Source organism: Equus quagga, chromosome 21 (assembly GCF_021613505.1).
Source record: "Equus quagga isolate Etosha38 chromosome 21, UCLA_HA_Equagga_1.0, whole genome shotgun sequence".
NCBI lineage: Eukaryota > Metazoa > Chordata > Mammalia > Perissodactyla > Equidae > Equus > Equus quagga.
Window position 1 is genome coordinate 40,649,150 of NC_060287.1, and position 12,444 is coordinate 40,661,593.

At 56.7% G+C, this 12,444-nt stretch overlaps 1 protein-coding gene across 1 annotated transcript in view; it reads right to left on the reverse strand.

The window, feature by feature from the left end:
* Positions 1 to 12,111, reverse strand: part of LSS (lanosterol synthase) — a 30,731-nt gene extending 18,620 nt beyond the window's left edge. The window contains 11 exon segments of the mRNA XM_046648357.1: positions 403 to 430; positions 1,020 to 1,117; positions 2,128 to 2,246; positions 2,668 to 2,776; positions 3,128 to 3,263; positions 5,260 to 5,356; positions 6,826 to 6,947; positions 7,938 to 8,046; positions 10,361 to 10,499; positions 11,241 to 11,406; positions 12,020 to 12,111. Coding sequence (XP_046504313.1) covers positions 403 to 430; positions 1,020 to 1,117; positions 2,128 to 2,246; positions 2,668 to 2,776; positions 3,128 to 3,263; positions 5,260 to 5,356; positions 6,826 to 6,947; positions 7,938 to 8,046; positions 10,361 to 10,499; positions 11,241 to 11,406; positions 12,020 to 12,033 — 1,137 coding nt within the window. The 5' untranslated portion in view covers positions 12,034 to 12,111.
* Between the last annotated feature and the right edge of the window lie 333 nt (positions 12,112 to 12,444).

Below are 12,444 nucleotides of genomic sequence, written 5' to 3' on the forward strand. Positions count from 1 at the left end.
CTGCCCTCTGCTGGACAGGTGCAGTGTGCGAGCCCTGAGGTCAGCTGTCCTGCAGCAGAACTGGGCTGGCCGAGCAAGAATCACTGTGTGACATGCGTCCCCTCCTGACCCGCAACTCTGAACTGCTTTGGTTTACAGACTGCTCCACTCCCACAGGGTAACTGCAGACCCTCAGCTCCTCTACGACCCCTCTGGGGCTTCTTGGAATCCCTACCAGATGGCACACACCCAGAAGAAGCCCAGGGGTGCCCACTCAGGTGCAGGACTGAGGGGACTTGCAACTGCCCACCTCACATGGCCAGAACTTGCAAGGACTCATCTTTGAATCTTAAGCCCCAAAGCAGGAATGGTAGCAAGGGAAGCCCCAAAGCAGGAATGGCGCCGCGGCCCTGCCGTGCTTACCTGCATTTTCATGCCGTCAAGGCCCAGCCTACAAGGATGAGAAAAGCCCATGTCAGGCAGCAACGGGCAAGGAGCTGAGGTCAGGCAGCTGCCCAGAGCCCACATCTGGGAGAGCAGCCTGCTAACTGCTGTGGGCGCATCGCACGGCTTCCCTGAGCTCACATTCAACAGGGGTCTGAGACTCGAGGAGGCTCCTCTGTAGCCAGCAGAGGGAAGAGGACCTCCCTTGAACACAGGACTCCCTGCTGTGTACCACACTTGTCCTCTGTGGTCCCTCTGCAACAAGGAGCCCCACCTTCAGGGCAGAATCCATACTGACAGGTTCTCCTTGTCAATAGGTCTTCCTGACATTCACCTGAACCTGTCCCCATCCACCCACAGGCTTCCTAGTTCTACTTTCCGGAACCACCCAAAGTTTCTGCTAGGTGGCAAATCTTTCAATTCAAAGACAACCCTCATCCACAAACCCTAAAGCTGCTGGTTCCAAGTGTGACTCAAGACCCCACGGCACCCTCGCCTGGGAAGGCCCTCACACGTGTCTGCACTCAGCTCTCAGCCACATCTGTCAGGGACCAAACATGACGCTCACCAGCCGGGCCCTTCCCAGTTGCCCTCACCAGAGGTAATCGCAGATTCTGGAGACGTGCTCCTGAAAGGCGGGGGAGGCCGGCCCATCCACTGTCCAGCGCACAAGCATGTTGATGGTTTTTGAGATCTGCAGGAGACACGGGCCTGTCAGGGCTCGGCTCCAGACCTGCAGCGGCTCCCAGGTGGGAGGGACGCAGCCCAGTCCACCGAGGTCCCAGCACAGCCTTGCTCTGGGCCAGTGGCCTTCTGCTCAAACCCGCATTTCCCGAGCACTTGCTGCTTGCTTCCAGGTCTTGAAAGCAACAGACGGAGACACAGTCATGCCCCAGGAGATGTGGTCTCCCTCTCAGGGAGGCAGGGGGTGCCGAAGCGCCTACACACAGGAGGGAGTGGGCACTGCAGCAGGGAGAAGGCAGGGCGTCCCATAAGATGCAACATGAGCCGAGTCAGCTGGTGACCAAGCAGAACCCCCATCAGGGTGATGGGCTAGGCTAGGGGCCCCGGGGGGCACATGTGGGGAGTGGTGCATCCTGAGCTGCCTTAGCAAACTCTGGGGTCTAGGGATAGGACCATCTGAGGGACCCAGGAGAGATGGGGGACAAGTCCTGTGTGGTAGGCACTGCCACTCAGAGCAGAATGGGCTAAAGGTCTACATCTTCTATTTTGAGATCTCTTAAGTCATGATCCAAAAACTGCATTTCTAACTTAAGTCAGATGTGCTTTATAAAAGGTTAAAGTGAAGCCCCCACAGAACCACGTTGCTGCTAAAAGGAAAGCAACTGGCTGCTCTGTGAGACATCAGGGTTTACCACCCGCTGGGGTCACATGAGAGCCAGAGAACAGGTAGGGGCAAGGCTGGGAGTGGGGCTCAGTGACACTCCACCAACTGGGTTCACCCAGAGAACCTGAAGGCTAATCCAGCACAGCACGGAGGCCAGTCACAGCCTACCTGGGAGCTCATGATAACTCTGCCTCTTGCACTGGTGACCCCATGGCTGTGAGCTGGCCTCCCCCACCCTGTGCCAGCCAGTGGGCACCTGGCCTCTGGGCCTTCCATCCTAGGTCCTCACTCCACCCAGGAGCTGCAGTTGGGTGCCCACCCCAGGCCCAGATACCCAGTGGGCAGCGGGCACTGACCGGACCAATGCTGATGCACTTTGTGAAGCGGTCGTCGGCCACGATATGCTCATACAGTGTCTGGATGGCCCGCTGCCGCAAGCTGGCACTGTGATGGCGCTCATACAGGTTGAGGAATGCTGCAAGGTCAAGGGTGTCAGAGGCAGTGGGCACAGACAGGAGCTCCTGGCATCAGCCAGGCCTAGGCACAGACCTGACAGCACAGCACTCCACACAGGGCAGTATCTGGGCCCTTCCAGCCTGCCCTGCTCTGCTCTTCCTTCCTCTGTCCTCCACTGGCCCCCTCACACCGAAATGTGCAGCCTGCTTCTCCCCGACATCCTAGACTGGGCCTCATGGGGTCCTGCCCCTTCCCTCCCCTAGGGAAGGAATGACTGGCACCTCCAAGGCCCTCAGCTCAGAATCCTCTTGTCAGGGAGCCCAAACCCAAGGCTTACTCAAAGGGCAAGGACAGGGCAGACCTGCTGGACATGAGGCACACACGGCCAGAACCTCTTGTCACCACAGGACCCAAATGACAGCCCCTCAGAAAGCACCCACCATACACCACACGGAGCAGCCAGCTGTGCGGTGTGTACAGTTCATCAGGGGCCACGTTGTTCCTCTGCGCCGGCCAGTCGATGCTGGCATAGTCCTCCACGTAGAGCTCCTGCAGGGCAGCAGTGCCTCAGCCACGGTCTGCCCAAAGCTGTTCTCCTCCATCTGCCTCTCCTCCTTCCCAAGGGGACACCCAAATGAACATCCTACACCCCAACCCCATCTCAGGGCCTGCTTCCTGGAGAGACACTATGGGCCAGGATTCTGCTCACAGGTGCCCTGCGCCTTTCCAAGACACTGGAGGACAGCTGCGGCTCATCCTGCCACACAAGCCCCTCAGGTAATTAGGGGACAGGACAAGGGAGGCTCCACCCTAACTCCAGGGGACTCAGCTCTGCAGACCTCAGGTATGTGGGCCTGTGTAGTCAGACTGGAGGGTGACCCCAGGCCCAGGGATGCTCACCTGGCGGAGGCTCTGAACCAGTGGGTCCTCCTCAGCACTCAGCCGGGTGGCGTAGCAATAGCTCATGGGCAGGTAGACCTGCCGGCAGTGGCACCAGAGGGTGGAGGGATGTGCAGGTGCCCACTCAGGAAACAGCCTGGGGGGACAGCGCATCAGCAGGCAACCCCGGGCCCCCACATTGCCACTGCTGCAGCCCCAGGCCCTTCTAAGCGTGGACACAGGGTGGACGGCTGTTCTTGGACTAAGTCGGCACAGATGCCAGCGCTTCACAGCCATGCTCCTGTGGGTGCAGTCAAACCCTCCTAGGGCACTCTGCAGAGAGCTGACAACTCCTCCTCCTGGTTCAGCCAGATGCATCCCAAAACCAGGACACCTAGCTCCTAGATGCTCAGGATTGTCTGTGAGTTTCTCAATTGTGACACACGGACCACAGTAACATAAAACCTTGCTAATGGGGAAATGGAAGCTCTGGTCGATCTTTGCAACTTTTCTGGAAAAGATAAACTATTCCAGAATAAAGTTTATCCAAAAACCTTTAGGACTGTCGCATCTTCCCAAGGCCTGAGTCTTGGATGGTTCCAGCCGCCCATTCGGTGCAATGGGGGTACTATTTCCACCCTGTCCCTTCAGCCTCCTGTCCTCATGTATGAGGGCATTGGGAGACTGCAGAGAGCTGACTGCACCTTCCCAGCTCCCAATAGTGAGTCAGGCAGATACCCAGCAGCCCCCACTACCACCACTTCCCTCAATGTCCTGAGGGCTCCTCCACTCACTTTAAAGGGTGTTTTTTACATTTTGGGGTAATATTTCCAGCTTTTCTGCAGCTGGAGTGGATCTGGGTCTGGTTCTCCATCCTGCACACCTGCCCTTCACCCTCTAACTCAACCCCCTCCAAAACTACTCCAGGATCAGCGGAGCTCTAGTTACCTCGAAACCCAGCAGTGCCAGGGCCCCACCGTGTGGGGGACACAGACAACACAGTCCTCCCTGACACCAGACACCAGCCTAATACACCTAATACATCACCTCCTAGTGACTGCTCAGTGCCTTCCTCTGCCTGCCCCTTACACTCAGGTAGGTCCACGGTCCAGTCGGCAAGCTCACCAGTAAGGAATGCTGGAATGGCCCCATAACCCAACCTCCACCTCTTCCCAAGGGGTCAGTCTTGGTAACAGTGTCCCGCCTCCCCATCTCACCTCGCCATCCCTCTGCCTCTGTCACCACCTCATGGCTGTGGAGGCTTGGCCCTCGGCCCCTTCATCAAGACCCTGCTGTCATCTGCTGAATGGCCCCTTCACCTCATACCACCTTTCCTCCACCAAAGTCACCTTGTAACACAAGGGCTCCCCAACCTCCGTGACAGCTCCCTAGGGGGACTCTGACCCTCTGACCCTGCTCCAGGGGGCAAGCAGGGGCTCTGCCTGAGCTCCATCATGGTTCCAGGGGTCTCACCTCCTGAAGGTGACACTGGGGTACTTATATGTGTATGAATATTTTCTGGGCCTCCCGGATGTCCACAGCTTTCATTAGATATTCACAAAATGTTAAGACACTGGTTATAGGCAACAGACAATAAGGAATTAGTGTTGATTTTGCTGAATATTTAAACAGTATTGTTGTTCTGTTAAAAAGAAGATTCTTATCTTTTAAAGATACACACTGAAGTGTTCACAGGTGAAGTGTGATGTCTGGGATTCACTTTGATAAGGGGAAGGTGAGAGAGCACAGCATACCCCGACTGCTGCACTGCTGAGGGCGCATGGGCTCAGTACCTTCTCTTCTCTGCTTCTACAGATGCTCAAGAGGCCCGTAATCACAAGATGCAAGCACGTCATCTAGGCACCCATTCCCCACACCAGTGATTCTGTAATCAGCCCTGTGGGGCCCCACCCACCTGCCACACAGCTCAAGCCCATGGCGCCTCCCCAATTCCTGCCCAGCTGGGAACCCCTTCTGTCCATCCGTAGGACTCAGCCAAGCAGGGCCTCCACCAGGAACCTAACACCAGCCCACTCCACAGAAAAGACCATCTCTCATCTGTGTAACAGCCAAGTGACCCAGGGCTCCCTCACTCCACTCAGTAAAACAATGGCAACCCAGTCGCCAAATCAACCGTAGAGGGGCAAGCGTACCACATCTCTGGGAACAGGGTGTTGAGGCCTTCCCAGCTGTAAACGTTCAGGACAGCCAGCCAGAACTTGCCCCAGGAGGGGATACCCACAGCACCACCTGCAGGGAGAAAACAGGCCCATAGCATCCGTCTCTAACTGTGAAAACTAGCCCCTTGGGAATCCTGTGTGCCCCTTCTTGCATGAGCTGAAGGCATCCTGCTAAGAATCCTCCAAGCCCCCTGTGAGAAGCAACTTCCAGAGGTGCTCAGACTGCCCAACTCCACAGCCACTGGGAGGAACCGGCAGCTTCCCCAGAACGAGTGTGTCCAGACCCAGGAGAGGCATTAGCAGCCCCTACTCCCCAGGAAGGACCACACGATGGCAGCTACCTGGCAAAGTGAGAGGCCCAGAGGCACACAGCAGCCCACGTCCACATGGGCCTGGAGGTGATGAGAGGAAGTGAGCATGCACACACTAGGCCTTCTCCCTCTCAGGGCCATGCCTAGCTAGCTGCCCCTGAACTGTGTATCCCCACTCAGCAGACAGTCTGGACTCCAACGTAGCTGTCGACAACACTCGTGGTCCCACGATGGAGCCACCCCCAACAGCACCAGTCCCAGCACAGAAACACTGCCCTAGACATGCTTCACAAGGAGGCCTCACCCCAAACCCATGTGTGCGGAAGTCAAAGACTCATGAAGCTACTAGGGAAGTATGGCCCAAACACACTCCTTCACAGGCAAGAAACCAGAAAGCAGCCTTGAGAATTCGGGCCAAGGTGATCAGAAGCTAATGATGAATTCATTACAAGAGCAAAACGTGTGAAAAAGAATGCAGGGTCGCATCAGAATGTGCACCAGGAGGCCTAATCCAGCCTGGGAGGTCAGGAATGATTCCCGAGGAAGTGACATCAAAGGTGCCAGGTAAAGGCTAAGTAGGAATTCCCCAAGGCAGTGGGGTGGAGGGTGGAAGGTGGCATGTCCCAGGCAGACAAAGGTGGGATGTCGGCACATGCAGAGCCCTGAGGTGGGAAGGGGCTTCAAGGAGCTGACAGGAGGACGGATGGTTGGATCGAGGAATGTCCACGAGAGGCAGGTGAGTGAGAAAGCACTCAGAGCAGCAGGAAATGTGGAGTCTCCCCAGGGCTGTAATTCACCTCCTTCAAAGCTCACAGGCAAGGGGAGAGATGCCACCTGCCAGAAGCTCCACAGGGCACAGAGGAGGGCAACTGTGGAGGGTGCAAGCAGAGCTCTGCTGGCTCCTGCTACTCTCGTGTGGCTACTCTCATGTGGCCAAGTTGCCTTCCAGAAAGGTCGCTCCAGGAATACTCCCACAGGCAACATAGTAGCGTGTTGTTTATGTCTTTGCCAATTTGTGAAGCAAACTGAATTATAGAGCTATCTTAATTTGCTTTTTAAAAAATTACTGGTAAGGTTAGATGGTTTCCATCTATTTCTGCTTTGATGAATTCCCTGCTCACGTGTCTCGCCCAGGGTTTAAGTGGAGAGGCATCTTTTTATTTCTCATTTGCAAGAGATGGCGAGGGGACATGGACCCTTTATCTAGCACATACTGTGCAGGGTGTACCTTTCTTGTGAAGAATGTTCCGGGCTCGTACCAGGTCAGGATCATCAGGCCCGACACCTAGAATCCTCAGAGACACATAGTTGAGCGCTGTCCCAAACACTGTGGACTTGTCCTCGACATGCCTATGGGAGTGGAGACAGGGTGAGAAAATGACATCTTTCCTTACTTCTAAGAAATCAAGCAATGCTTTCAGTGAAATTTCCTCAGAAAATCAAGAATGCTAAAACATCCTACACTGACATAACATGATAACACAAGAAACATCCAGAACAGCCATTCTCCACAGGAGTTCATGTACCTCTCATAACAGCTGAGCAGTTCCAAAACTGCCTGTGCAGGACCCGCTTGCCTCCTCTGCTTGCTTTCACACCTGAATCCACACAACTAGTCCCCAGGCAGTGACCCCACTAAGTAAAGCTCATTCATCACTACAGCACAGAGTAAAAAACAGAGGCAATGTGTCAGGGCAGGCAAGACCCTGGGCCCGTCCTAAGGCACAGGTGAGATCTCGAGTCTGCCATGACAAGCTGGCACCCACAGGCCAAAGAGCTGGGGTCCCAAGCTCAAGAGGCCCAACTTGTCAAGGAAGCGAGCAGAGGCTTAGCCATCCTCTGGTGTGGATTTAGCCCACCCAGGAGAGGCCCCACCCTAGTTGTAGGACAAGAAGCACCAAAGCCCACAACCAGGGCGGGTCAGGCAGTTGACCACCTTCAGGGAGGGCCCTGCTCCCAGGGTGAGTTAGATCACAGAAAGGCGGGCTGAGACCTGGGGAGGGCTGCCCAGCCCCAGCTCCACCTGCTGCCACCCAAGTCTAGAACAACTTCCTTCTGCCTTAGTGACAACAGCCAGATGGTTTTCACTGTGCTATGTGGGTCTCAAGAGTCTCTCAACCAGTCATGAAACCCATTTACAACTGAAACCACGGTCCAGAAAATGAGCAGCCTCCTGTTGAGACACCCAGGGAAACCAAGGCCCAGCCTAAGCAGAGCCTCTAGCCCACTTCCCTCCTGTCAGGCTCTCCCCCAATGCCTCAACAGGTGCATCTCCTATATAAGAACACGTGTGTACATGCATGCACACGTGTGCAGTGACACGGGGGCAGGCAGACTCACAGGCCCCAGCCACCATCGGGGAGCTGCACCGACCGCAAGTACCGTTCCATCTCTTCTCTATATCCAGCTGGCAGAGGGATGCGTGCCACGTGGCACACGATCAGGAGGCCTGTGTGACAGAAAAGATGTTCCCTGCTGGGAGCAGGCACTCAGCACTGCTGAGCCCAAGCCCCTTTCCTCCTGAGGAAGACTCCATTCAACAGAGAGCTGTCCCAGAGGGTCTCCTTCCCATGGAAACGGGCCTGGGAAGGTTATTCCTCCAAGCCCCATCAAGGACTTTGGGAACAGGGCCCCAGCGAGCAGTAGCAACAGCACATGTGACACTCCCCACACAGGGCGTGCAGAGCCCACCCAGCCACTCCAAGGTCCCACAATATTGTCACACCTGCTACAAAAGAAACACCAAAGGGTAACCCCTACATGGGGTGACACTGACTTGTTTATATTTATACTTTTCTGTTTTATAAATTTTTTAATAGCATACGTCACTTTGCAAATGGGGGAGATGGACAACAATTAATATTATCCAATATTGCAACATAAAAATAAATATTATAACCTTCCCTTCCCAGCCAGGCCCTCCTGAGCATGGTGCTCACAGGTTCCCCCCCGACTCTTATACTCCACCTCACCCCTCATCAGCTCCATCAGCCACATGCCCAAGGCACCTGGCACAGGAGGGTCTCAGGGCAGGCCCTGGCCACAACACACTGTAGAACAAATGCCTGACTCTGGCTCAGAGGCATTAGGAGCCCCAATAGAGACACTTGCACAGCAGACACGCCCTGGAAGAAGGGCAGCTAGGTGCAGCGACGCTGCAGAGGTTCACAGAAAACAAGCCATCCCAAAACAAGCCTATCTTCTTCCACAACAGTTATGATGCTCTCAAGACAGGGAAGCACACAGGCAGGAAGCAGAGCCAGCGTCTTCCCCATTTCACAGGCAAGGTAACAGGCACAGGCCCTAAGTGGTGGGACTGGGGCTGGAGCCCAGGGGGTCGGACCCCAGAGTCCATGCTCACCATAGTGATGCACGTATGTGCATCTATGACCAAACCCAATTCTCATCATCCCCATGTCATAGATGAGGTGGTGGCCAAGGCAGGGTGAGGTCCTGTCACTTTGCCCAGGGTCAGAGCAGGCCAATGCTGTGTCATTGCCACTCCATAAAGACCTCTGGGAATAGTCAATGCCATATGGGCCACACTCAATGGGGAACTGTCTACACAGATTCATGGCCCCCAAGAGCATCTTCCAAATTAAAGCATGAAAAAAAAAGACTGACCAAATCTCAGCCAGCCATGGAAGAACCCTGGTACGACACCCCGAACGGGCCAATGTCAACCTGAGAAAGACAGTCTGTTCAGACTCCAGAAAGGGGAGAGGAAAAGCCCCAACCTGCAGTTGAACAAGGGAGGGACCCCGGTAGGCCACGCCCAGAGCTGCAGCAGCCAGCCCAATGACCAAGTGCCTACCATATGTCTGGTGCTGTGTACATATAACCAAACCCGATTCTCATCACCCCCATGTCATAGATGAGGCAGCCAAGGCACGGTGAAATCCTGTCACGTTGGCCAGGGTCAGAGCAGACCAATGCCATGTCACTGCCTCCCCGTGAAGACCCCTGAGAATAGTCTCAGCAGGCTCCAGGTGGGGCCAAGAGACGAAAGAGCCCCATGACTTGCCCCCAAGGACAGGCATATGGGTCCGTAAACAGGAAGATACCACACTGTGCAGTACAGAAGGCAGCATGGCTTGGAGTCAAAGCAGAGAAAGGAGCTTGATGATTCCCAGTGCTTCTCCCACTAGAGAAAAGGGTCCTCTGGCATAATCTCATGGGAAAGAATCTGCTGTTATGAGGCTGAGTATTTCTTTAGAGAAACACTTCCAGGATGCAAAACAGTCCTGTCTAGCCAAACCAGTTAAGTATCCAGGGGGCCCAATTGCCATCTCTTACAATTCACCAACCTGAACCCGCAGCTCCCCTGGCTGAGCTCCCTGGCTGAGCTCCCCTGCCACCCCTTCAGGGTGAGTTCACACGCCCAAGCTGCCTGGCCTCTCCCCAGCCTCCCACAGAGGACTTCAAGACCCCCACCCACCACCCAGCCCACCTCCAGCACCTTTGCGTAGGCTAGGCCCTCCACCTGGAGTGCCCCTATTCTGCATTAGGACTCAAGAGCCACTCCTCGTCACAGGGATCGCTGTGCTTCACTCCATCCCTCAGCACCAGCACCAGCACCAGGACCAGGACAACTCAGGCACAGGGCAACCCTCCCCAGTCCTTTACCATGTGAGCGCCTGGGTTTTCACCTGCTTGCTCATTTACACCACAGATGTTCACCAAGAGCCTGAACCAGGTCAGGCCAGGACCCCAAGGAGGCCCTGGGGTGGCCATGCCCACAGGCCGGGGCAGCACCCTCCTACCTGGCAGGAGGAAGAGCGGGCCACCGTAGTCACCCGCCCAGTGCCCATCCTTGGCCTGCAGCCCCATGTAAAACGTCATCCCATTCAGAGCCCCCTCACGGGCCGTGTGGGCTTTGGGCAAATCCTTAAAGTAACTCCCCTGCAAAGAAGAAAAGAGAGGAGAGCTGAGCGGGTCTATGGGAGCCAGAGGAGCCCTCATCACCTACAGCCCAGGGCAAAATAACAGATCTGAATTATGTTAAAAGTTTCACCAGTATCAATCAAAACTCTGAAATTCTTTGATGATGGTATTACCAACTCAGCAAAATAAAAGGATTCCACATTCTCATGGTTTTGCTTTCCAGTCACATATCTGCAAATTTCTTCACAACTTCTCCAAGACATCTTAAATAAATAAACCACACACTCAAGAGTTTGGGGTGGGGCACTGATGCCTCAGGCCTGGAACTCAGGCCTCTCTCGGGAAGGTGCCAAGGGACAGCACAGCGAATGGCAGCCAGGGCTCAACAGGGAGACCCCATTTATACTGCACTCTCTGACCAGCTGAATTCCTTATATGAAATTCACTGGATCAAAAAGCTTTTCCTGAATAAAAACAGAACTAGAGCAGTTCCTTACACACAACTTAGTGATAAAGGGACTGAAACAATCCAACTCATGCTCTGTCTTTAACTCAAAGGATTACTGTGGGAACCAGCATTGGTGACATGTGACACAGGCCACAGATGACAGCTCTCTTCTTTTTTAACAAGGAAGAAACCGGCCTTCTCAGCCAGCTCTTGAGAGCTCCCGATTGGTTGCTGGCTAAGGAAAAGGGATGCTGGAGGGTTTCTGGTGGCCGCCCAGACACTGGCCGCGACAAGCAGAATTGACCGCTTACAGTATCCAGTCCCAGTAAGTGCGCTTCCAGCCCAGTCTGCGCTCGGCCAGGGTCGTCGTCTTGAAAATACGTCCATGTCTGCCTTCCCTTCTCGTTGCTGAGTCGCCAGCGGCTGAGGTCGGTGGCCGGCGCTGTCTTATAGGGTCCCCCCCGACGCCGCAGACACCTGAAAACGGTCGTGCTCCAGTGAGGAGCCGTGCCACCTGCCCTTAAGAGGGCCGAGCCCACAGGCGGCCACGACCTCAGCGCCTACTTCCAACAGCCTCCCAGCAGGCCGCCGTGCCGCTCACCACGCAAAACGAAACCTCCCCGCCCCCGCCGCCTCCAGCCCCTGCCCCACCCCCTGCCACCTCCAGCCCCTGCCCCACCATTTCTCCCGCAGGGGGGAGACCCCCGCCCCCCCGAGCCCCGCCCTCCTCGACCCTGCCCCACCATTTCTCCCGCAGGCGGGAGACCCCTGCCCTCCCGAGCCCCGCCCTCCTCGCCCCTGCCCCGCCCCCGCCGCCTCCAGCCCCTGCCCCACCATTTCTCCCGCAGGGGGGAGACCCCAGCCCCCCGACCTCCGTCCTCCCGCCCCTGCCCCACCAGGACCCGCACTGGCACCGGCTCTCCTCAGCCCCGAAGCATCCGCGGAGCTCCCTCACCGCCCCACACGGCAGCTGTGCCCCCGTCTCCACAGCCTGCGGGCGGCGCGGCCCCCTCGCTGGAAGAACCCACGCCCGCGCCCTCCCTCCCCGCGGGGTCCGGGGCGCTCAGGGGTCCGGGGCGCGGGGACTCACGTGCCCTCTGTCATGACAGGCGCCGCGCTCTCTGACGCCCACACCCCACTGCTGTGGCTCTCCTTCGCCTGCCCGCGCGCGCACTGCGCAGGCGCGCGCTCGGCCGACAGGAGGAGCGCGGTGGGCCGATGCCCCCGTAGCCAATCAGAAAGCCGCTAGGGTGGGCCCAGAGCGCTCCTGGCCACCGCAGTGGTGAAGCGCACGACACCCCAGCGCGGCGTGGGCGGGGCCTGGCCTGGGGGCGGAGCCGCCAGTCACGCCTGGAGTCCGCGCGCGCCTGCCCCGGAGGGACGCCTGAGGCGAAGCGCCAGAGCGTGGTGGGGACCCTGTGAGGAGGGTCCGCCGAGTCCGGAGGACAGTGGGGACCCGGGCGGGCCTCAAGCAGAGGTGGCGGCGAGTGCGGAGGCCCGGAGGAGGGAGGAGCT